A 25,796-nucleotide genomic window follows, 5' to 3' on the forward strand; every position below is an offset into this window, starting at 1 on the left:
ACTTGGCCTGAAAAAAGGGTATTGGAGCAACCCTATTTTCTAGTTCTTAGCTAAAGAAATCGGTAATGGAAAAATCGGTTTTGGCAGGTCAGACCTTCATAAAACCGGTGGATCGGTATCGGCCAAGAATTTTGCAATCGTCCATCTCTAGTGTAATGGTAGTTCCAAATCCTCCTTGTTACAGTCACATCTACTTACAGTATGAGAACAAGGACAGACCTTGTTCTTCAGAAACCGCATCTTGAGCATGACATTTCGATGTCTGACCGACCTGAATTGCACCAAAAGCATGTTATGTATACTTTAGGACAGGGGTTCTCAACCTGTGGGCCGGGACACACCCAGGGGGGTCCCAACATAATTTTTGGGGTCCCCAGATGATGGCAAAGTGACCATTTAGATTTTTTTAATACCAGAAAATAAATAAATAAATGGAATGGAAGTAATGAAAAAGGACCAGTACTGCATCAAAAGTAATCAACAAACTAAACTGTTCAAACATTGTTCAAATTGTCCAAATAAGAGGCAAAGAAAGAGGCAACATTTTGGAAATAGTTCATCTACAAGCTCACAGCGCCTACTGTTGTGAGCTTGTAGATCAGCTATTTTCGCAATATTTACCAGTGGAACCGAGTCAACCACAATGTAATGCCTCGACTCCTACAATTCCAAGTGCTTGTCAGGGGGTGGGCATCCCCAGTTCAAATATGATTATTGTGGGGGGTTCACGGCCTGAAAAAGGTTGAGAACCACTGCTTTAGAGCAGTGGTTCTCAAAGTGGATTCCAGTGACTCTGTGGTTGTGTACAAATGAAACCAAATGAACCCTAAAGGGCCCATTCTGTTCCATTTGTACACTGTCAGAGTTAAGGGGAGACCTTGAAATTTGAAAGTTTGAGAAACACTGCTTCAGAGAGGCCAAACTTTAGACCTAAGGCTCATATCGGCACTGTAAGGCCAAAACCTCTTAACTCAATTTTTGAGGTTTTTGATTTTTTGTCATAAATATGTGCTATTGAACACCCTTTATGTCTGGGTGTTGGTTGAAATAATACTGAACCAATGAAAAGCAGTAAAAAGCACTTCGGTCAAAACCTCCTAACACCACTTGAGCTCATTTTCCCAAAAATGAACATTTTGGAGTTTTCGGCCCGACAGCAGAGATATGAAAGGTTGATGCTCCATTACCTCCAGAGGGTACTTGACTCCATCCAGGCTGTGCTCGGAGCCCTCGGAGGAGGCGTTGCAGAGACCCCAGTGGAAGGTGATACGGGCCACCTTGAACTTTGCCCTCAGACCCCCTCCACTGATGAAGAAATCTCCTTGTAAATTCACTGCCACTGAGAGGGGAGAAACAAGATGTATTTGAAGCACTTGAATGATACACACATGCATATAGTAAATGCCATAGCTACGATCTAGTAGCTGTGTGGCGTTTGATGATCATGAAAACAAACAAATCTGTACATGAAAACAAACCACAAAACCAGTCTAGGGTAATTCAAATTAGAGTGATGGGCAAATTTAATGAGACCAACAGGACTTAAGCCTGATGTTTTGTGAGCATGTAGATATGTTGTTTTGGTGTGAAACTCATGAAGAGTGTGAAATTTGGATCACAGTTTATAAAATCTCTTATGCTTTGTTCACACTAGCAGCGACAACGTGACACGCTACAAGCCATTTTAAATGGAGGCCAGCGACACAAAGCTAAATTATGTTTTTTTTCCAATATTTATACTCCCCTTCTCTCTCTGCCCACAATTCCTGCTCAATTCTGTAAATGGAACACAAACATTTAAGATTTTAATTTATGTAGTGCGGCTTGAACAGCACTTCAACTGTGACTCATCAACATTGGAGCTGGCCAATGTGGCCATGCCTGGGTGTTTTGTAACTTCGCCACCAGTATTACTGTCTTACACCAACAGTGTCATTATAAAGCACTTTTGTACTACTGTGCGTGAAGCAAGAGATAATCAATGGGGAACAGGTCATTATTGAGAAATCAACCCTAAATTATCATGCTTATTACACTTCTTTTAATAAAGATATTAATACGTTTACCCAAAAGGTTTACGGTAAAAGGTATTCCATTAATTTATCCCAGGTGCGTGACGTGCGTCCAATACAACACAGTCACCATGGAAAACAACAGGAAGTGTTGATAAAATAGAATATTCGGTTACTGTATCGTCTATTTCTCATCTCAAATGCTTTCAAGAAAACTCCTTAGAGCAATGTTTAGCTGTAAATGACACGTTTGTATACATGGCTGCCATGTTGGATACGGCACAACATCAAACAGCACAGATTGATATGAGCCAGGTGTGGTCTGTTATTGAGTTCAGATGTCATTATTCATTCAAAAATAACAGTCCTACAACATAATTCAGTGATTGACCAATCGGAATGAAGCTTTCAACCAAGCCGTGTAATTTATAAAGGTCACCAGTTCCATTTCATTTGGCCATTGGAGATGTCAGGGGCGTCACAAGGGGGGGAAAAGTGGGACTGAGTTACTAGCGCCCAAGGTAATTATTTTATACTTTAGCTATTGAAAAATAGTAGATAAACAAGCTCACAGCGCTGCAAGCTTGTAGATGTGCTATTTTTGTAAAGTCATGAAAATGTGTACAAATCTTTGAATATATGTACTTTTTAAGCAAACTAAATATTTTGAGATGGGGATCCGTGGCCAAATACATATCATTTTGGGGGTCCTTCCGTATGAAGGACATATTTCAGCACCACTGACATAGAAACATAGGTTTTTCAAAAAACCTTGGAAGGATTTGAAATATTCAGACTCAAATTTTCTCAATCTTTCAAAAATAGCAGATCTACAAGCTCGCAGCGCGGCACTCGCTGCTTGTATATCTGCTATTTTTCAAGAGTTAAAGCACAAAATGTGAGTGAATCCTTGTACGCAGGGGCCCAGAATTTGGTGTGACACCCTGGGAGATGTAGACCGTCAACATACTAGTGGACACGCCCACAAGCAGCCAGCCGGGCTGTGCAAGCTTTGTCACTGAACAGCAGATTATTGTGATTGACGATGAGGCTCCTCCACACATAGTAACTTACTATTGATTGCTTGCTACAGCTTGGACAGGGAGGCCAGCGGGTCATTAGACTCTATGGGCCCTGTTTCGGGTCAGGCGCACTGGGGTGAGACGCGCAGTAGACCAATGAATTGACAATTCAGTCAAAGTCAGTTGCAATCGCCATGACTGCCCCCCCCCCCCCCCCCCCCCCCCCAGGCCAGGCCTACGTCTTGTGTATAAATAAAAAGATCTACAGCAAGGGTCTTCAACAGGGGGTCCGGGACCCCTAGGGGGTCCTCAGAGTTACTACAGGGGGTCCTCAATCTTTGTGTGATAAAACCTTTTTTTCTCCTTTTCTATATTAACCACTGAACCCTATAGTCAATATTCTTAGAACTATAGAAAATAGCAGATCTACAAGCTCACAACGCCTCGCGCTGCAAGGCGTTGTGAGCTTGTAGATCGGCTATTTTCAGCAAATAGTTGCCAGACCCAGGGGGTCGGCCTACAAAAGGCTTTGTCGGTCTGTCTGTCGGTCGGTCCCTCTTTTCCTCAGTGTGCCTGTGTTTGCCTCTGACTGCTCATCTGCCCCACCCTTCCCTTGCTCGGCTGATTGCCTTGAGTGCCGTCACCTGTACAGGACCAGCTGAGTTGAGTTGGCTGACGAGCTGCTGACACTATAAATTCCTCAGCCCATCTACAAGCTCACAAACATTTCCAGCTGCTCAGCCTATACAATCCTGTGTGTTCATGTGTTAGTTCAGTGCCATACTAGTCAAAACAGCCGATCTACAAGTTTTCATTGCGGGTCTGGCAGAACCAGGTGACCTGGTCTAGTTTTTTGGAGTAGAGGGGAAAAAGAGCAGACTACTGTAAGTACAGAGTGAAAGGTCAAGTTTATTAAGTATTGACGGTTCAAGTGGTTAAATATCTGGAAACACACATTTACATGAATCCAAAATACACTAATGATTGTGCTGTCAAACGATGAAACTATATGGAATCTATTAACAGGTTGTGGGGGTCCCTGCTTCATCTCTCTCTCAACAAAGGGGTCCTTGGCCTGAAAACGTTGAAGACCCCTGATCTACAGAAATGTTAGCTACTGTATATTATGCACATATTTTCAAACACACAGTTTGTTTTATACACTCAGGTTTATAATTATCCTCAGGTTGTAAAGTTTCACAACAGGATATTTTGTGAGAGCAAACCATGGCCATTTAAATGCTGTTCTGCTGTTTTTTTGCATGTCTGATTGTAGGTTCCTGTCCTGTTCTCTACTCATCGTCTGGAGTAGACTGGGTGCTTAGGTTATGTTTGCCTCCATCTAGCTGTTCTGAACACTGAGTGTTGTTCCTTGCAACAGTGTTTCACAAACATTTGGTAAAGTAAATATGTGTATATGACTTTTTTAAACGTCCAGAACTTTTGACATGTTGTGAGCTGATCTGCCTTTTAAAATAGAGCTTAAGTCATTCGTTCATAATGTATTTTTGTACGTTTGGGTCTCTTTTGGGTCTTGAGGTGTAAAGGTTTGAGAACACCTGCTTTAAAACAATAGTTCTCAAACTTTTCAGGCCACGACCCCCCAAAATAATCATATTTGAACTGGGGACGCCACACCCTGACAAGCCCTTGGAATTGTAGGAGTTGAGGCATTACATTTAGTTTGACTCGGTTCCAGAGATAAATATTGTGAAAATAGTGATACGAGGCATTGTGAGCTTGTAGATCGGCGTGTAGATCTTTCATATATTATTTGACAATTTGACCCGTTTTTAGAGTGCGATGCAATGTGAAACTCGGCCCTCCACACTCTCCTATCTAGCATCAGGGTCTTGAGCTCTACATTATTGTTAACTGTCGTGCTGTTCTTGCCTTTTCTGGCTTTGTCCCTGGTTGCCACCTATAGGTCAGTAGATCGGCTTTATATTTTTTGACAATTTGACCAATGTTTTACCAGTTTTTATAGTATATTTTGTTGATTACTTTTAATTAATGGACTTATTACTTTTATTTATTCTTTTGGTATTAAAAGGGTCTTAAAAGTCCTTAAATTGTCACTTCACGGTCATCCGACCCACAGGTGTGAGTACCCCCAGCTGTAACAGTATAAAGAAGGGCTAAAGTGACCTGAATGCATCAGTGATCTCTCTTTGCTGACTGTCTCCCTTTCAAACACTGGACTTGCCTGGTGACTTTAGCCTCCTCAACAGGCAGGCTCTTCTGTGGTGTATAATTTCACTGAACAATTACCCTGAACGTACATTGTTGGCTATTGTATTTCCTTGCCACTTAAGAGAAGAATCTACATAAAGGCCTTGAACTCTCACAGATAAAGAACCTGGTAATGGTATATCCCAGAGACTAGCATGCTACTGTATGTGCCACGATTGACCCTAGGTTTTCCCAATCTAGGACAAAACGGTCTTTACTACAAAACTGAAAGATAACACTTTGGGATGCAATGCGATGAAAGAAAAGAAAGGACAAAGTGGACAAAAAAGAGGAAAGAAAAGTAAGCAAACAAGTGTGGGTTTGTTGTGGGCTGGAAGAATGCACCATACAGGTTAACATAGTTGTCAGTGAAGGAAGCCATTCATGTTCATCCTGAATGAATCTGCAAACAACTGAACAACTCATTCCTCCAGTAGTGCAACTGAATGCTTCAGTTGCACTACTGTTTTATACTCTCAAAGGGGCCTGTGAGAACCACTGTCCTAGATGATTTTTTTTTTTTTACTCACTGGTATCGGATCGGTACTCTGTATGGAATATTACGTCTCTATTGTGACGTTGAGCGTCTCTTACCCGTCTTCCCGTCGTTCTTTATGGTGGTCCGGTCGGACGTCTCGTTCTCCCAGCCGTCGAACGTCAACCTTTGGTACTGCAGCTTCACCTGGGCCAGGTCCTCCTCGATGTTGATGGGAGACTGCTTGGCGTTGCTGCAGGTCGGATACTTCTTAGCCCAGTGCTTTTGGTTCAGGGTTCCTGGCACAAAAAGGAAGTCACGATGAGTTAAAGAGGCATTGATTGAGTGATTATTGCATTGTGGAGTACAGATTGATCGATTGATTAAAGTCCTAGTATTTGTCACATACAGTACATTGCTGTGTGCGCGATTTGTTCTCCGCATTTGACCCATCTGTGCCGCACTCGGGAATATTTTGTTGTTGATCTAACCCCCCAATCCAACCCTTGATGCTGAGTGCCAAGCAGGGAGCCTTTTAGTCCCATTTTTTGCCTTCCGTACAACCCGGCCGGGGATCGAACCCCAACCTCCCAGTCTAAGGGCGGACACTCTAACCACTGAGCTGGCTCAAGATTGAATACCTTTTGAAAAGTTTGCAAATAGTACGGTACAGTTATACAATGGTGCTAAATGGATAACACAAAAAGCCCTGAGGGCTTATTTCCATTGTTGTCCTGTATATTCAATTCAGAGAGAGAGAGAGAGAGAGAGAGAGAGAGAGAGAGAGAGAGAGAGAGAGAGAGAGAGAGAGAGAGAGAGAGAGAGAGAGAGAGAGAGAGAGAGAGAGAGAGAGAGAGAGAGAGAGAGAGAGAGAGAGACAGACAGACAGACAGACAGACAGACAGACAGACAGACAGACAGACAGACAGACAGACAGACAGACAGACAGACAGACAGACAGACAGACAGACAGACAGACAGACAGACAGACAGGGCACACACAAATATTCTGACAACATCAGTATATGAAATCAACTCCTCAGCCTTTAGTGCTTTGTTAAAACTGCCCTGATCCTGTGGTATTAATTATTCATACGACGTGTTCGCCATCAGACATTGAAGTGCGCACAATACAATCACATCTCCCTCTGTTTCACAAAATAAATATACCATAGGTACATATCCCAGTTGTTGCATTTATGTTTCTTTTTCTTTGAGGCGTTTTTCTGAGCCTTTATTTGACAGATACTGGGCAGATATGGTCATTAGAAGCCATGTGGTACACGACTACACGCCCTAACTAAAGAACTTGGCTCTCAAACTCACACAATTTCCCTTTTCCCTTTTCACTCCATCATGGATATCATCTAACATCAAACACCTGAATCATTTGGCAGCGAGGTGCTCGTTTCTTAGCAACTCGAGAACTAAAGCAGCAAACGAATATCCGCCTAGTTTTTTTTCCCAGACTCTTTTGTATTTGGAAGCGCAGTCGATCTATAACCAGTTTACCTACTACTAAGCGAGACCTTTACTGCACTTTGACACACAAGAAAGGTCACTGTTTTCACACTACCAACACAATGTTCAAAACAACAGGGTGACATTCGGTCAAAACGTTCCCCCGACTCTCCTTTTAAATACAGAAAGGTTGCAGGTGTGCTACTTTGGCTAACAAGCAAATAAGCTAACCACCTCCAGGTGGGTCTTTCTTTAGTGGGTCTGTCTTTAGAGTTAGAAACAAATGTTCTCACATGTTTTTTTTCCTTTCTTTTTTTTACTGGTTTCTTTTACAGTGCCACACAAATATAGCCCAGGGCCATATTCAACCATTTACTGCTCCCAAAAAGAAAAGTTCATTTTGTTCTTATATTGACAGATTAATGGATGTATGAAACCATGAAAGCCTATGGAAAGTGTTACAGCGAACTTGTCTCACATAAAAGATTGAATTCATCCCCTTTTTTGAGAGTCAGTTGCCCTTCAAAGGGGACTAAACAATGTCATTCATTCATCATCCCGTTGACTTGCCAAAATGATCTAATCTTAGTCCACTATTGGCATTTGGCACTCTGCTGAGAAAGCAATCTGAAAAACATGCAGGGTTATGACTGAACGACTTCCTGTTCTACTCATCATTTTCTGATGTTTTCAATGAACACCTCGAAGCCTGATTGATTTGGTTGTATGGCGGTGTCATGCGCCGGTAATAGCAGACCTAAAAGCAGAAAGTAAGTACATTTACTCCAGAACAGAACTGTACTTAAGTTCAATTTATTTCAGTTTTGCAATACTTTATACAGTACTGTACTTCTACTCCACTACATCTCAGAGGTAAATATAGTAGTTTTTACTCCACTACATTAACTAAGAGCTATTGTGTACTTCAGCTATTTGTAAAATGGCCGAGCAACATGAGATCTGCTAAAAGGTTGTTATACATTTTGAAACCTGAAATCGTACTTTCTGCATGAGTAATTTTACTTTTGCCACTTAAAGTACAATTTGATGCTAATACTTTTACTAGTAAAACAAGTAGAACTTTTTCTATATTCTGTTAATGGTACTTTCTTACTTAAAGGAGTATTTCGCCACAATTTGAAGGCTTTTGGAATCCCTTGGTATGATTTTTTATGTAACAAAAACATGCATTTTATTTTGGTGATGAGAGACTGAGAGAAAGAGGTTGGTTTTCCGACGCTCTGCTCCCTGAGCTCACTTCCTACAATATCCACAGTGCTTTGCGGCGCTGCTCAGCTGCTGGCCTGTGTCTGTTTCTAGCTGCTGGCTGCCTGACCGCTGTCCGGACTCCGCAGTGGTAACCGCGTTGGTTACTAGACTTACTACTTGGTTTGTTATTGAAAATAACAACAGGAGTTTTTGGAAAACGGAAATATTAGGATGTCGTGACCAATGTTAGTTGAAAGCAGTTGTTGAAGTGATTTTGAAACACTAGTACTTCTTCCACCCCTACTTGTAGGTCTGCTATTTCCTGGTGTGTGACTCCGTTGTAGGGACCGGAGGAGCATAAATTAGGCTTCACAGAGGCTTTGCTATACATCTGCTTGTAATTTGTCCCGTCAGTCAGACTTGATGCACGGCTGTCAACACACTATAAGATTGATGGTCACATGGGACGCTGCGCTACCATTTGCAGGGCATCACACCTTGAGCTGCCAGATTCTGCGGGAGAAATAAGCAACCAGGCCTATGAAAACAACCCCAAAAGAAGCCCAAAAGGCCACATGAACACTTTAAACCTATATAAAGTGGCTGTTTGATGCAACACGTTTTGTGAGCTTGTAGATCTGCTATTTAAAAAAAAGAGAAGACACAAAATATTCTTAAAGTACCAAAAGTAAAAGAAAATATAGCAGATCTACAAGCTCATTCAATATTTTGAATATTTTGGAAACAGTTCCATAACACAAATCTTGTATGGGGGGTCCCTGGCACAAAATATTATTTGTGTGTGTGTGTGTGTGTGCGTGCGTGCGTGCGTGCGTGCGTGCGTGCGTGCGTGCGTGCGTGCGTGCGTGCGTGCGTGCGTGCGTGCGTGCGTGCGTGCGTGCGTGCGTGCGTGCGTGCGTGCGTGCGTGCGTGCGTGCATGTGTGTGCGTGCGTGCGTGTGAATGTCTGTGTGTGTGTGTATGGGGGGTCCTTGACAGGAAAATGCATGAGAACCACTGGTTTAAACAAGCTCAAATAAGCAACAACACTTTAGAAACGAGACCCAGAAAAACACAAACCCGCAACTACCAATATTTACTACTGACAAGCCCAAAGTCCCTTATAATAAGCAGACATGGCAACACTACTCACATGTTACATGTGTTTCCTTTTAGCCCCAAATCCAAGCCATAATTTGAGTCTTGTTTCCTTGTCTGGACACATTGAAACAGACCACTCGGAAATTGTTCAAAGTAAAACCTCACAATTAGGCTATTTTGGTCAATTTTCCCACTGTTTTTTTCTCCATGGAATTGATTGCAGTTACTGGTGAATGTACTATAAGGCAGTAATCTCATATCTCCAGGTTTCAAATGTGTATGTTTTTTTTCTAAATTAAAGCCATTCTTCATCATACAAGAGTGTTGCACAAAAGTAGTGAAAACAGCAGATCTACAAGCACACAATGCCTAGCGATACAAGGCGTTGTGTGCTTGTACTTGTAGATCTTTTTTGTTTTTTATAATAGTAAATCGGAACAGTTTTGAACATTCAAGGTTTCCACCCGACAAAGACGATGTGCCACAGCCAATGGAGAGATGACGTGTTAACCCTGTTAAACCTGCAAACTATACATTTTCTGTAAAACATTCATTCTGACCAATCTAGATTGTGTCAATACCAGTAAAACACCCTAAAGGGCGAGGTCGCGCACATGTGCCCGTGCATGGGCGCGTGCACGCATCCGCCTGGGTGACAGCAGACTGCAGGGCGAGCACTGGCGGGTCAAGATGAAAGACCTGGGCCCCCCCTCCACGTGGGCGTACAAGCACACAAGCACATAACGTGGGCCTACAAGCCTACAAGCACACAACGCCTCACACCGTGAGGCGTTGTGTGCTTGTAGATCAGCCATTTTCACTATTTTGAATTTTCCTAATTATAAATACAAAACAAATGTTTTTGGACATACAAGGTTTCACCCGACTACGACAATATATTTTGGGGGGAATCTTTGACATTTTTCTCCAATATTGGCGCATACCCAAAACCGGGAGACCAGACCAGACGTCATAAAGTGGCTCATTTGCAGGCTTGAGGTAACCAACCTCCACCCAGAGCCTGGACAAAAGAGACTAAACGAGGCCAGATAGGCTTTTAGGTCAGGGCCATTATTAGCATGTCAATGGCTGATGGAAACATGGAAACACATGCACACTACACAACACTACACAACACTGACTGACTGACTGACTGACTGGCTGCACACTTTACCACCTCATCTCTTTCAGCTGGCACACACACAGTGTGTGTGTGTGTGTGTGTGTGTGTGTGTGTGTGTGTGTGTGTGTGTGTGTGTGTGTGTGTGTGTGTGTGTGTGTGTGTGTGTGTGTGTGTGTGTGTGTGTGTGTGTGTGTGTGTGTGTGTGTGTGTGTGTGTGTGTGTGTGTGTGTGTGTGTGTGTGTGTGTGTGTGCGTGCGTGCGTGCGTGCGTGCGTGCGTGTGTGCGGACTGTGCGTGTGTGTGTGTGCGTGCGTGCGTGTGTGACAACGAGGCTGCCTGCAACTGGGGTGAAACATGTTCAATGAAAAAAATGCTTCCTAAAAGCAATGCTGATTACTTTTTTACATGAATGGAGACGGAGTGAGCAACTACCATGTGAGTTATACAAGTTTAGTCAGGAGCACAAACGTCAAAGTATAGATTTAACCATGTATTGGAACAAATGGAATACAGTTAAACTTGGCGTTTAAGGGCTCCACGTTCGAAGATGTTCCCTGAATTTCCCTGCAAAGCAAAATCAGTGAACTTTAAGCAAACCCCCCCATAGGGATACAATTGTAGTACAATAGCAATACATTGACATATTAGCTTGAATCAGCAGACATAAAATCACAAGTATTTGAGCCTATGCCTGTCGACTCATCAAAAGGTGGAGGCTGGGGTGGAGGAGGCAGCTAAGCAGCAGCGGATCAAACATCAGAGCTTCTTAATACAGCACAGTTAAGAAGCAAGGGTGATGTCAGAACAGGTCAGCTATATCAATATCTGGAGTCTGTGAGGTCATGTCAATATTTACTACTGACAAGCCCATAATCCCTTATAATAAGCAGACATGGCAACACTACTCACACGTTACATGTGTTTCCTTTTAGCCCAACATCCAAGCCATAAGCACACATGGCAACACTGTTCCGTCTGGAGGGTATTGGCCAGCTCCATATATGGAGATGTCTTGGCCATATATGGAGCGTGACATAAGGCGTCTGTGAGGTTAGATGTAGAGGTATTGGCCATCTCCATATGGAGATGTCTTGGCCATATGGAGCATGACGGACATGTAGGCCTGGGGCGGTATCGACATTTTGTTACCGCGATTACCGTCTTCCCATTTACCGCCGGTACGGCGGTAATTACCGCACCCCCGTATCTATTAATTAAGGTTCGGCGATAAGCCAAAATATTGCAATCATCTTCCCAAAAGTCGCCTCTCCACAGCCTGACTGCCCGAGTTATACTTCTCCGCACAGCACAGCGGGTCTGGCTTTAAAAGGAGCAGATCTACAAGCTCAGAACCATAGAGTATATCAGATACGCGTCGCGGATGCGACGTGTTTTAGATCTGTGCCCTGTCGGGTTACCATAGTAACATAGGCTCCGTACTTTTCACACAGCTGTGTGTGAACAGGGGCGTCAATTGGGTATGGCAGGGATATGCAGCTGCCTTACAGGCCTGGGTCCAGGGGGGGGGAGATAAAAGTTAGTTCTAAATGTAAATCCATAAACGTCTCTTTGTCTATCTGTACTGGTTATTATGTTGGTAAATTACAGTAAAATAACTACAAATGCAAAATGTAACAAAATGGTCACTTTAACAAGGTATTATAATTATATTATAGGTATATATAATTATATATTATATGTACTTCTTAAAATAAATATATCATGCCTGTTGCTAAGGTATGTCAACACCAGTCATGTTGCCATACCTTAGCTTTTTCTGAACTGACGCTACTGTGTGTGAACAAACCAGAAGAGAGAGACGGGTAGTCAGGATCGTGTAGGCTACAGTGATTCTGTAAACTCCATAACTCTATGGTAAACTCACGTCTCAAAACGCAGTGATTGAGTGCTGATACAGGTTTTAGTTACAAGACTTGACAGAAAAGGTTATAAAATTGCCGACGGGGCTCATCGCGCGTCGCGGTTGAAAAAGTAAAATAGTTTCATTTTCGGTTAGTCCACGCGGCCCGCGCTCCGCTCGTAATCCGTATGAATAAAAAAAGAAACAGCCACAACACAAGGTATGTATTAACATACTTGTGTCGTGGATTACAGAGAAAGTTTACTCTGTTCCGTACTCCCCTACGACGCTGCTGCTGCTGCAGACCTGCACAGCAGGGCAGCAGCCACTCGGACAGTCACGAGTGACGTACACTGTATGTGGCTTCCAAACTGTGGTATACGGCCCAGAGCAGAGCGGCATGGAGCGCATGCGGTCCTCGCTTCTCCCCTGTTTTAAAACTCGCTTGTTTTCAATAAAAAAATATACTATTTTTTGTCTTTTTTGACCGCGGTAAGGACCATGACACCGCGGTAGGCCTCGGTTTACCGCGGTACGGCGGTACGGCGGTTACCGCCCCCAACCCTACGGACATGATCTGCAGGTTTTCATAATAAATGCTACCTATGGTCGCAATAAAAAAGATCATGAAAATAGCACATCTACAAGTTCACATGCGCTAGCCTGTTGCATTGTGACATGTTATGAGCTTGTAGATCAGCTATATGTGCTATATGGGACTTAACTGGTCACTTTCTTTCCCTTAATGTTTTTTTCTGAACGAACGCCTCTGGGTCGGCTATAATAAGTCATGGCAAACATAATAACGTGTAAACACAATAAAAGCCATTTCAAAGTTCTAGAATCACATTGTAGGCTTGGTGGTTGGTAATTGGTCTCTGCTAGATGACATGTTTGTATTGAGCTATTGCCAAAACAAATGGCACACACCACAGAAAAAAACTATTACTTTGTCCTCATGCTATTGTTCACAGGTATTACCCCATCGGCGTTTGCTAGTTGACGGAACAACACATTATTGTGCGCTGTAGATAAAAGCCAAGAAAAAGAAGAAGAATATGTTTAAGCTAGTCTCTGTCAGTTCAAAGGGGGCATGAAGAGGGATCCATCCATTCATGCTGACATGATAAGCTGTTTACCTTTTTCCCTTCAGGTTTTTGGTGCCTGACATGCAGACCTCCTCGTACTACTCGGTGTTGCCAGATTTTGTGAGAAAAATAAGCAACCAGGCCTATGCAAAAAGAAGCCCAAAAGAAAGCGACTACAGGCCAAAAAACACAAATAGGCCTATGGCGCACAAATTATTTGCAGATGGGGGTCCGTGGATAATTACATATTCATTTGGGTGTCCTTGATTTAAAATGTTTGAGAATCACTGGTTTACACTATTGAAACAAGAACACCAAAAACTCAAGCCGCAACTACCAATATTTACAAGCAACTTTAAAAACAACAAGCCCAACGTCGCTTATAATAAGCACACATGGCAACACTGTTCCGTCTGGAGGTATGCGAGGTACAGGAGAGAGGGTTTTACTGTGTTATCTGTCCAAAGTTTATTTTGGAGGAAAGGAGATAAAAGGATACAGTGGCTCATAGCCAGACGAGAGACAGCTTGTTGTACCCATAGGGGTCTGAGAGAGATACAGTATTATCCTCCACAAATAAGTTGAAAGGTGATCTCTCTTTTATAGCAGAATAAACAAAACTGTGTGTGTGTGTGTGTGTGTGTGTGTGTGTGTGTGTGTGTGTGTGTGTGTGTGTGTGTGTGTGTGTGTGTGTGTGCGTGTGTGTGTGCGTGCGTGCGTGCGTGCGTGCGTGCGTGCGTGCGTGCGTGCGTGCGTGCGTGCGTGCGTGCGTGCGTGCGTGCGTGCGTGCGTGCGTGCGTGCGTGCGTGTTTTTCAGGCCAAGGACCCCTTACAAATTACTTTGGAACCGGTCCAAGAATCATTCATAACAAAAGCACAGAACATCAACAAACGTGAAACTGGACATGCCAAATACAGCTACCCAGGAAACTTTGTCTTAAGGTCTACTGCTGCGTTCTTTCGGCTGAATATCAGAGAGAATTTCGGAGAACGTAAATAAAAAATGTTGTCAATCACGTTTGCACACTGCCGCCCGATTCGTATTTATTTTCGGACCAGGGTTGATTTTTTTCTGATTTTCGCAACTGTCACCACTGGGTCCCTTGCTCTCTCTCCTCTTTCTCTCTCTCCTTGGCAAAACGTTTGCAACCAGCTTTAGTCAGTGATAACACCTTTGAAACAATTTGTGCTTCGGAAGGTTAAAGGTGAACTGGTTTAACCAAATGAACCCTATAGTGTCCCTATTCTGGGCATGTCAGAATATGTGAGCTTTCTGCAAAAATAGCCAATGTACAATCTCAGAACGTGTCGCATTAGTACAGGCCCCTGGGGTACCTACCCCCCCAGTCAACAAAGTATTTAAGTGGTTAATAAATCAAACTAAAACAGCCAATCATGAATGAAGAAATATTTGATTTATGATGATTTACCACCATCAACTGGCCTAAACTTGAATTCCCAGTCTACAGCTTTTTACGACAGCAGGCTTTGGCTGAGAGAACGGAGTCACTGTCACAGTAGTCTCGCGAGCCAAACTGTTTTCTCCCACAGTGTTCAAATGCTTCCGTCATGCAGTCTGGAGCAACGGAAGCTCTGAAAATGAAAGGAATGTGAAGCCTCCTCTACGCTTCCTTTTCATCTTTACAGTCATGCAAATGTGTCCTAATATAAATCAAAAGAATTGAAGCATGGAATAGCTTGCTACTTATCATCCGATAAGTAGCAAGCTGAAACTGAATTTCCCCCTTGGGATAATAAAGGTATCTAAAGGTATCTATCTTATCAGAAATGGAAGTGATAAAATACAATAAAACATATATTTTTAATTTTATATATATTTTTGTGGATGTAAATGACAAATGAGGTGATGTGTATGTAGTTCCAGACTTGTCACAGCAGTTATTTGTGTTTTGTGCTCATATTACGCCATCAAACAGACAGTAAGGGTCAGAGGATGTTTTGGCGCAGGACGGCAGGGGCAGGGGTAGGGGCAGGGGAGGGCAGACGAGGGGGTCGGGGGTATCATCGGGGTGGCGTTAACAGTGGGCAAAGTCGGTTTGGTGAACAATGCCCTCCTTCTGCCTGCCTGTCTGTGCCCTCCGGCCCCACAACTGCCCTGCTGTGCGTGACAGCCTCCCGCCTGTGTCACCCACATTCTGTTTGTTGTGACGCCCACAGAACTAGGAGAGGAGGGGAGGGGAGGGGGGTTCGACGAGGTAAGACACTTGTTTTTTTTCTTTTCAGGCCAAGGACCCCTTAGCTGAGAGAGACCTGAAGCAGGGACCCCCTACTACATACAGTATTGTATAAAATTGTGTTTTTCATAGATTTCATAGATAAGCATTTGTTTGACAGCACAGTCAAGTCGTTTAGTGTTGGACTCATGTTAATGTTTATTTTCAGACAGTTAACCACTTAAGCCCTCAAGAATTTGTAGTAACTCTGAGGACCCCCTAGCAGTTCCAGACCCCCTGTCGAAGACCGCTGATATAAATCATTCATAAACAGTGTTTATTATGCTTGTCCATCCGTCCGTCCCTTCATTGACTTCAATACATTCCACTGAACATCCAATTTGCCTCCCAGTGGGGTGAATCTGCCAGCTGTGGTACATGTCCTTTCCTTCTTTACATAACCTTGGTGAGGAGGACCAGCAGGAGGGAAGGTGAGAGGCAGTTGATAAGGAGTTGATGAGTTAGGTAAATAATAATTACCTATAGTAATTACCTATAGTTACCTAATTCCTCCCGAGGGGGAAATTCAGTATTTTCAGCCCAACCCAGCTGGTTCACCCACAAGGAGCGCATGAGCAATTAGGGGTTAAGAGTCTTGCTCAGGGACACACATCGACATTGCTACCCTGGCCTGGAATCGAACCAGGAACAACCAGGGACTCTGGTTCCCCAGGCAGGCTCCCTAACCATTCAGCTATGCTGCCCCACGAGGGAGGGGAAATCATGAGTATGAGGGTTCGAATCCACGGTGGTGTGTCCAGCTTTGTCAAGCGTCTATTAATCTTTCAAGAACAGATGAAGTGCTGCTCAAATGGAACAAAACAGAGATGGCGCTGTTTTTCCCTTTTCTTTGACGGTGGGCTCCCAGATTGAGTGTCTATACCTTTATATACGAACACAATTGGCCCGTGTTCGGGGGAGGGTAGACGGGCGGGGAGGAGGGAGATGTTTGTCACTGCACGTTATCCTACGGGCTGGGGCAGTGGTTCTCAACCTGTGGGTCGGGACCCCAAGGGGGGTCGCCATATTATTTTGGGGCGTCCCCAGATGATTAACTTAATGTGCAACATTGTTTTCTCTCTCAACAGTATCAAGTGCATAGAGGGTATCTGCACATTTCTAAAGTGACAATTTAAGGACTTATTAATCTAAAATGACAAATTGAATATAAGCCAAATTGTCAAATATTAGAGGCAGAAATTGTGAAAATAGCTGCGAGGCGTTGTGAGCATGTAGATCTGCTATTTTCACAATAGAACCCGTACAGTGCATAATGTAATGCCTCAATTCTTAGTGCCCTGTTAAAATATGATTATTTTGGGGGTCTCGGCCTGAAAAGGTTGAGAACCACATGGCTGGGGGACGGCACCCCTCAGCAGGGAGTATCGGATGGGAGGAGGAGTAGGACGGACGCCCTACGTCCCAGTGGGGTACGATACAACAGATGTGGCAACACAGAAATGTGTGTGGAGAGGAATTAATTGTCATGTCGACTACAATTGGGGAGATAAGGGGGGGTATAAAAGCAATTTAAAAAAAGAAAAGAAAAGGGAATAGGAGGAGGTGAGGTAGCTGGAATCCAGACTGATTCGCTGCATTTTCGAGCGTTGCTAACTGCTCCTACATCTGGCTTTGTCTGTTTGTCCTGTGTCTGTCCGGACTGTCATTGGTCAATTGTTGTCTGTTTGTATGGCCATGGTCACATTGGCTTCACATTGGCTTCGCCGGACGCTTAATGAAATTAACTCAGAAATAGCACCACAGATTTGGTAATGCTGCTATTTCCAAGGGCTCCCAGATTGAGTGTCTATACCTTTATATACGAACACAATTGGCCCGTGTACCCTTCCATCGGGAAGGGTACCCGGACGCCGCAGCTTCTGATTGGAAATTCAGCTCAAACAGGATGATAGCCAGACGGAGAAGCAAATAATAAACACAAACGCTGAACGAGTGCCTCTGTCTGGATTCCAGGCTGAGGTGGAGGACCAAGAGGCGATGAAAGTAAACAATAGGATAAAAAGGTGGTTGATGGAAAGAAGGAGAATGAAGAGCACTGGTGAGGCTGTGAGATGTCTCACAGCCCAGGGCTTAAAGGCTCCCAGTGACTTTACTGCCTGCGGCAGTCAAAGCCCTGAATGAGGACAAAAAATAACAAAAAACTACAATAGAACGACTTTAAAACAACAGAGCAGCTTCTGAATAATGTTACTTGCACAATGTACGGTACATAGAGAAGTGAAATAGACAAGTTTTGTTTTGTGTGACTTCTGCTTCTGTTGCACTTTGACATAACACAACATTTCGCTACTGGTACCTGTATGAGTAATTGACAAATAAACAGTGGTGGAAGAAGTACTCACATTTATTACTCAAGTAGAAGTATCAATACCAAAATGTAGAAATACTTTGTTACAAGTAAAAGTCCTGTATTCAACATTTACTTGAGTAAAAGCACAAAAGTATAGGCATAAACATTACTCACTTACTTGAAACCTCTGTGTAGCAGTAATGCCACAGACAGTCTCTATAATCTGTGTTACCGTTTGATTATGGCTGCGATTTTCCTTTAACTCAAGTTATAGTACTACTGTGTAGGGGTGTCTTCAAAAATTCGACGAATCGACGCGTCGTTTTAAGCCCCCGGAATCGACGCCAATTGTTTGAGTCGAGCCGTCAAAAATATATTATTTTTTATCACACCGGTGCTGTGTGAGAGCGCTGGACTGTCATGTTCTTCCTATTTAGTCCATACTTCCTACTGCTTGCAACTAGACTTAAAAATAAAACCAGTTCACGTGACTTGAAAGTTGCCTTGATCATATAACAAGGTGCTCTTATTTTGAAACTAACCGCTTTGAAAGGAAATGCGTCGACTTGTTGTTATTTTACTTGTTAAAGCTGACCAAGAAGCAGCAGCGCGATGCGCTTTTACTTTCACTCACTGCCGCTGACTCGCTGAGTGTGGCTCTGTGGTGGTGGTCTAAGGCAGAGGACTGCGGTGGAGTAGAGGACTTCTTAAAAAGTTTTAGATTATGACAATTTGCTTGCATTGTGATGCAGCCGTGTGCCTTCTCTGCATCGACGCAGTGATGTTACATTATTGTTACCTTTAGCCTACTTTGGTGTTGTTTTTCCTCCTGAAGGAACAGGGCTAAATCGTTAGCATGCTAGCGCTTTAGCCCTGTTCCTTTAGCCTTGGAGAGGCATACAATCATTACAACCAGGCAGTTTTCAAAGCAGAGAATCCACCAATCATAGTGGTTTACAACAGCTGTTGTACCGGTACTCTATCAATGCGTCGCGGTCGCGCCTCCTCTCCAGTCATTGAAGCACAACTTTTTTTTTTTTTTTTTTTTTACACATAAACGATTCGTCGACGCGTCGGATTAACCCCCGCGACTCGAATCGACTTGATAAATCCTGAGTCGAAGACAGCCCTACTACTGTGTCATGCTTTATCACATTCAAATTCAATCAAGAAGGATGTACATTTTCCCCAAGCAGAAACTCAAAAACAGGATGTAAAATCGAGGCAATTAATTAAAGATTTCCCCTTACAGTCCATGCATGATTCCCTGCCTCGTGCGTTTTCAGTCTACCCAATCGAAGTCAAACATGAGAGAAGTCCTTGTAGAAGTCAAACTAGAGTGTTTGTTTGCTACAGGTGTGTCCTGCTGATTGATGATAACACTGCTATTGTTGGCACTCACTTCATCTCTCTCGTCACATGCATTTGATGAAAAACATTGTAGACCAGTAAGACTCCCTAATCGGGAGATAAGCGACCGTAGGTGGCTTATCTCCACAAATAGGGCAAAAACTTGTTTTTCCAAAATCTTCCTGATCCATGTTGATGACATGAGTGTAGACATGCTGTGTAGTGATATTCGTGATTTTAGGGCAAAATCTATCTATCTATCTATCTACAGCAGGGGATCCCAAACTTTTTTGCCCGGGGCACCCCTATAAATATTATTTTCATCCGAGGCACCCCTACATTATTATATTCCTAATTTTCACTCCCAGCACTTTATATTTATAACATATTTTAGCGATTATGTTCGAGGAAAGCAAGATAATAGCCATTAACTTTGTACTTAAAATGATACTAAATATATTTCTAAATGTCCAAATAAATTTCAAATATTATCAAATTATCTCGTAGCACCCCTGGACTGCCTTCGTGGCACCCCAGGGTGCCCCGTCACCCACTTTGAAAACCCCTGATCTACAATATCTATCTATCTATGGAATAAACTTCGAGCAGAACCAGGCTCTAGGGCTGGGCTCCTAGACAGTGCCGGACAGACAGACAGACAGACAGACAGACAGACAGACAGACAGACAGACAGACAGACAGACAGATAGGTAGATAATTTGATCTTTCTAATCCAATACACCAAGAAGTTATACATGAATGCATTATGAAATGACTTTCCATCTGCTGTTGGACAGAAAAGACATAATAACTGAATTTGAGCTGGGCACCAAACGCTGTTTACCAGCCATTTCTTGGGTTGATGGTGCTCTCTCCATACAATGCCAAACCAGCATGCCAGAACTTCTTTCGAAAATTCATGGAAGATCAAATGCGTTTGCTCGGGGAGAACATATTCAGATGCAAATCCTAACATGAGACCCAAAGGGGTAAAATTGGAATAGATTCAAATGAATCTGGAGAGGGAGGCCGAAACGCTTGAGTGTTTTCCTAAATTATATTTTCAAATGGGACATTATTCATTCTCCTGCATCTTTACTCCCCACCCTTATCCCCCGTCAACAACCACCCTTCTCAATAGGCATTCATGAAGCCAAGCGTTTAAGTAAAATAATCATTTCCAGGGAGACATTTCTAAATTTGTTTTAGATTTATGTTGCAGTTAAATTTGTATGACGTGTGCATCAAGCCTGCTTTATACTCTGTTGTCACCAGAGATGGCAGATTAATAAGCTGAGCTCATAACACACATTATAAGCTTATAAATTGTCTATTTGCTGTCGTGTCCCATACTGTGCAAGCATACATCAGGCATTACACACACTAGAGCCGGACGGACACAAATAGACACACTGAATCACTGATCAGTTCAGATTTAATGTAATGACCAGACAGCAACAGCACGTGTTAAAATAACTGACTGCTCACACACATAAAACGCATGCAGATACAGCACCAATTAAAGCAACAAATAAGTTTTACCTCCACTGTCTCCTTATCCCAAAAGAGAGACGGTGTCTGAACTACAACGGCATGGTGGAACATCTAAGTGTCAAATCCCATTGACTTTCATTATAAAAATAAAAATAAAATAAGGTAAAAATACAAATAAGTATACAACAAAGTCTATGTGGAAACTAATGCAGGAGCTTGTTTGGCTTACTGGTATTGAACAGTTTGGCTCTGATTTGTCCAGCAGTTTGCCAGATTATCTCTAGGCACACTAATATGCAGCTATGGCCTCTTGCAGAACCACAGCATAAGACAAAAAAAGTACCAAAAGTAAAAGTACTCACTTGAAACCTTTGTGTAGCAGTAATGCCACAGACAGTCTCTATATAATCTGTGTTACCGTTTGATTATGGCTGCGATTTGCCTTTAACCGGGTCTACATATCTCAATGGAAGAGAAAGAAGACCATCCACAAAACTATATTAACATTCTCTGTCTAGAGTAGACCATACAGATTGGTTAACATAACATCATTCCCCAGATGGTAGCTTTAAAAAAACGGGGATGTGTGGACATAGCAAGGTCAGGGAAGGGCATTCCATGGTATTTCTTTATAGTGAGATGAAAGTGAAAAACTTGGAGCCTTGCATATTATGCTAATTTGTTCTACTGTAAGTCACATGACATGAACACATGAGCAGTCTGTTCGGTCTAATGGGGTTTAGTGGCTTCCATGATGAGTCAGACTGGTCCTCTGTTACCCTGCACAAGCATGGACAAAAACCGCACTATCAATGGCCATAAATAAAATAAAATAAACAAAATACTCTTCCGAGACGGTTGCGTCGTCTCTCAAATGAGCACTTGCCCGGTCGGGCAACCTGAAAGCAAACTTCACCTGCCTGAAGGTTTTATTTACCTGCCAGGGGCAGGTGGGCAAGCCTTAGTGTCAATGGCTGTACTGTATATATTTTCTGTGAATGTCTTGTCTTATGAGAGCATAAACTACATGCATACATGCACGCACGGCGCACGCTCATACACATACATGCATAGATGGCACGCACACACGCACACTTAGATTCAGGCACCCGATCTACTATGAATCACCTGCACGAGGCAACTGAGTCTTTGAAGTGGAGTGCAAACATGCACGTCATGCCCACATGCGCGCATGCACACACGCACACACGCACACACGCACACGCACACACGCACACACGCACACACACACACACACACACACACACACACACACACACTCACACACACAACTTCACATGATAGCTTCTTTGAGGACAGTGTCTATCGGCTGTACATCAAAGCTGTGCTCTTCAAGTGCATCCACTGACCACCTGTTGTGCCTTTGCCCATGAGGTCAGAACATAAAATGCAAATGACATCAAAGAAGAACATTTGCTCTTGAGACAAAGCTCCGGCTTCTTATATTGCAGCCTCCTATCATCCTTATTCGTAAGATGTTTTCAGTTATGAAAGAGACAGGTGAGACATGGCTGCTGTATTTCTGAATTCTACACACATTATGTTGACACTTTTAGTCATTTTATGTTTGGTTGCGCATGGGTGTTGCGCTCTGAAAATAGCAGATCTACAAGCTCACAACGCTCCACACTGCAACCCGTTGTGAGCTTATAGATCTGCTATTTTGTAGTACAACCAAGTGTAAAATCAGCCATCAAGGACTGCCAAAATGAAACTTCTCTAATACTAGGCCCCTTTCCCTTTACACAAAATATCTATAAAAATTGCAGATCTACAAGCTCACAACATGATGTGTTGTGTGACGCATTGTGGTGTGTTGCAACATGCTGTGAGCTTATAGATTGCTACTTTTCGCAAAATGTACGTCCCCTGATTAATGTGGTTTGAAGACAAATGATTTGAAGTCTAAAACCCTCGCAGGGGTCTTCAACAGCGGGTCCGGGACCCACTTGAACCTTAGCATTCCTATTCTGAAGGGAACATTAGCCAAAGATTGCAGATCTACAACCCCTTGCAGCTTAGCTATTTTTTGCAAGGGGTTTGGTGCAGAGGGGAAAAAGACAAGACCAAGTACAGAGACAAAGGTCAAGTATTGACAGTTTAAGTGGTTAAATAATGTCTGAAAATAAACATTAGCATGAATTAATAGGGAAGCCAATATGTAATATGTACCCTAACCCTAACCCTAACAAATGAATATCACTGTTTAATCTGCAAAGTTTAATCTGCAATAACATTTTAAACAATAAGGGGCTGAAAAACATTGAAGACCCCTGGTCTATTGAATTCATCTATTGATTTTGCACATTGACATACCTTCATAGGACCAGTCGATGTCTTCTGAGAATTTGCGCTGATTCCGGTAACCATAACTTCCTACCACTTGAGCTGCAATGAAAGGAAAATGTGGGGTTTTCATCAGAACACGTTCATCATAACTGTTTTCTTTTTTTTAATATTTTTTATTGCAATGATTTAAAATGTTTACATTTCTTATTTCACATTTTATGTCCATATTTGCAATTATTTTCATTTTCTTTTCTTTTTTTTTTTTTATAAAATACATACACCAAGTGATAAACAGAAATACAACATTCACATTACTGTTTTGATCAGATTACATCAGTTACAAACACCTTTTAAAGCCTTTGCCGTGATTTTGTGACCGCTGGTATGTCATGCCAACAAGTCTCTATTTAATGGTTGTGACCAACATAAAACACCACAGGTATGCACACATGAAAAACTAAAACAAAGACTCTAGTCTATTCCAACGATGCTTATCTTTACAAGTAGGAGTTTAGCTAATTAGATACAAAAGTCAGAGAATATATAGTACGATTCAAGGTATCTCTCCACCCAACCTGGCGGTCGCTTAACTCCCGATTAGGGAGTCTTACTGGTATCAGTATGTTATACCAAAACTTTATAGACCAAGGTTATTCTCCTCCAAAAAAATTACCGACAATACAAAGGCAGGGCCCTTAGCCAATGAGGAGAAGCCAAATGGTAGATCTTTGGGCCATACATGGTGTTCCATGCGCGAGCCCACACTGTTTCGTAGGAACAGTATTTCTAGTGCAATGCCAATCAAAAAGTGTCCATTTGGTCAGTGCAACCCCTCACATTGTTACTGCAATATACAGGACCAGAGTTTGCACACAGAGGCTGTGGAAGCAAGGCAAAGCCAGTACTCAGGCAGCTGAAGAAATGCAAGGTCTCAGAGAAATCCTTCCACAACTCAGAGCATTCTGACAAGCCTGGCTCATCTCTCAAAGGAAAGAGCTCCTCTTCCCAGGATGTGCCAGTGTTCTGGCAGGTGGTGAGGTGGGCTGAGCAGCCCAAGGGTCTTCAACAGGGGGTCCGGGACCCCTAGGGGGTCCTCAGAGTTACTACAGGGGGTCCTCCAAATCTTTGTGTGATAGAAACTTTGTTTCTCTTTTTTTATATTAACCACTTGAATCCTAGCGTCCATATTCGGAGAACTTTAGACAAAAATAGCAGATCAACAAGCTCACAACGCCTCGCAGCACAAGGCGTTGTGGATCGGTTATTTTCGGCAAAGACGTTTGGTGTAGAGGGGAAAAAAGAGCAGACTAAGTACAGAGTGAAATGTCATGTTATGTATTGAGTGGTTGTATCTGAAAACACAAATTGACATGAATCCAAAATACAATGATGATTGTGCTGTCAAACAATGAAACTATATGGAAAGTTGTGCAAGGGGGTCCCTGCTTCCTGTCTCTCAACTAAGGGGTCCTTGGTCTGAAAACATTGAAGACCCCTGCCTTATCCCATGCCTGCAGGACAATTACTACAACGGGTGCTTCAGTGGGGGCAAGAAGAGTGATGAAGCACAAACATCATCCTGTGATGATGTGAAATGGAAAGCGCTGGGGGTGGTGCCTCACAGCCCCGGGGCTCAAGGCAACAAACTAGTCTTTTCCCTGTGGCTGTGGGGGGAAGAAAACTAAGACAACAGAACAAAAATAACAAAACAAAACAACGAAAGAATCCTGAGCAGCTGCTCAAAATGTTACTTGCACAATGTACGTACAGTAAGTATAGTGAAATAGAATGTGAAGTGACTTTTTTCATCATGTACAGTATGCCTTCTGCTTCCTTCGCACATTTGACACATGCTGTAAACAATACTATAAAAAGATACAGGATATTATTATTATTATGCCTCTACTCTGTACATTTTGGACTGCTTTAAAGATACTGTACCTGTCATTAAGCGGTCTAGCACACTGTCGGTCTACCTTCATTTCTATGAGACAAAATAAAAGTTTGCACACGGTAGCAGCTCCCTTTTATATTTTTGGTACTAAAATAAATATGCAAAATGGAGCTAACATTGTGCAAACTGTTTTATTTTTTACTCCAAGTTTTCTAGTTTGAAATTCAGCACCTGCCTTTAAATGGAAGATGGATGTGAGCCTCTTTTGATCCTCATTGTGACTTTATTTCTATCTGATCAACTTTTCTATCTGATTCCTTTGTGTTATATTATCTTGTTGTGTTGTGTTGTATTAAGGGCTCGTACACACTGCGCCGACAAAACGCCCGATCTGGCGCAAGATCAGGCTTTGGCTCTGGCTAACCAGACTGGAGCAGAGCCAAGGAACCCAAATGTGTTTAATGACAAGGCAACGGCCATGAATCTGTTACTCATTCATGTATCAAACACTAACCAACATGGTGAGTCAGTAGTGGAGTCATTCAGCAACAACGTTTCAGCAGACTACAATTTGCTGAGGGGATGGGAGAATATTTTACATAAAAAAATTGTGTTTTTCAA

At 42.7% G+C, this 25,796-nt stretch overlaps 1 protein-coding gene across 1 annotated transcript in view; it reads right to left on the minus strand.

Annotated features, from left to right (window-relative positions):
• The window catches only part of ptprz1a (protein tyrosine phosphatase receptor type Z1a), a 102,619-nt gene that overhangs the window by 42,862 nt on the left and 33,961 nt on the right, over window positions 1-25,796 (minus strand). Inside the window, exons 2-4 of the mRNA XM_080736421.1 lie at window positions 23,309-23,380; window positions 5,861-6,040; window positions 1,188-1,339 (exon numbers count right to left, since the gene is read on the minus strand). Coding sequence (XP_080592547.1) covers window positions 1,188-1,339; window positions 5,861-6,040; window positions 23,309-23,380 — 404 coding nt within the window. The remainder of the gene's footprint in view (window positions 1-1,187; window positions 1,340-5,860; window positions 6,041-23,308; window positions 23,381-25,796) is intronic.

The sequence above is a fragment of the Nannobrachium achirus genome (assembly GCF_963921795.1).
Source record: "Nannobrachium achirus genome assembly, chromosome: 11".
In the NCBI taxonomy this organism is placed as follows: Eukaryota; Metazoa; Chordata; class Actinopteri; order Myctophiformes; family Myctophidae; genus Nannobrachium; species Nannobrachium achirus.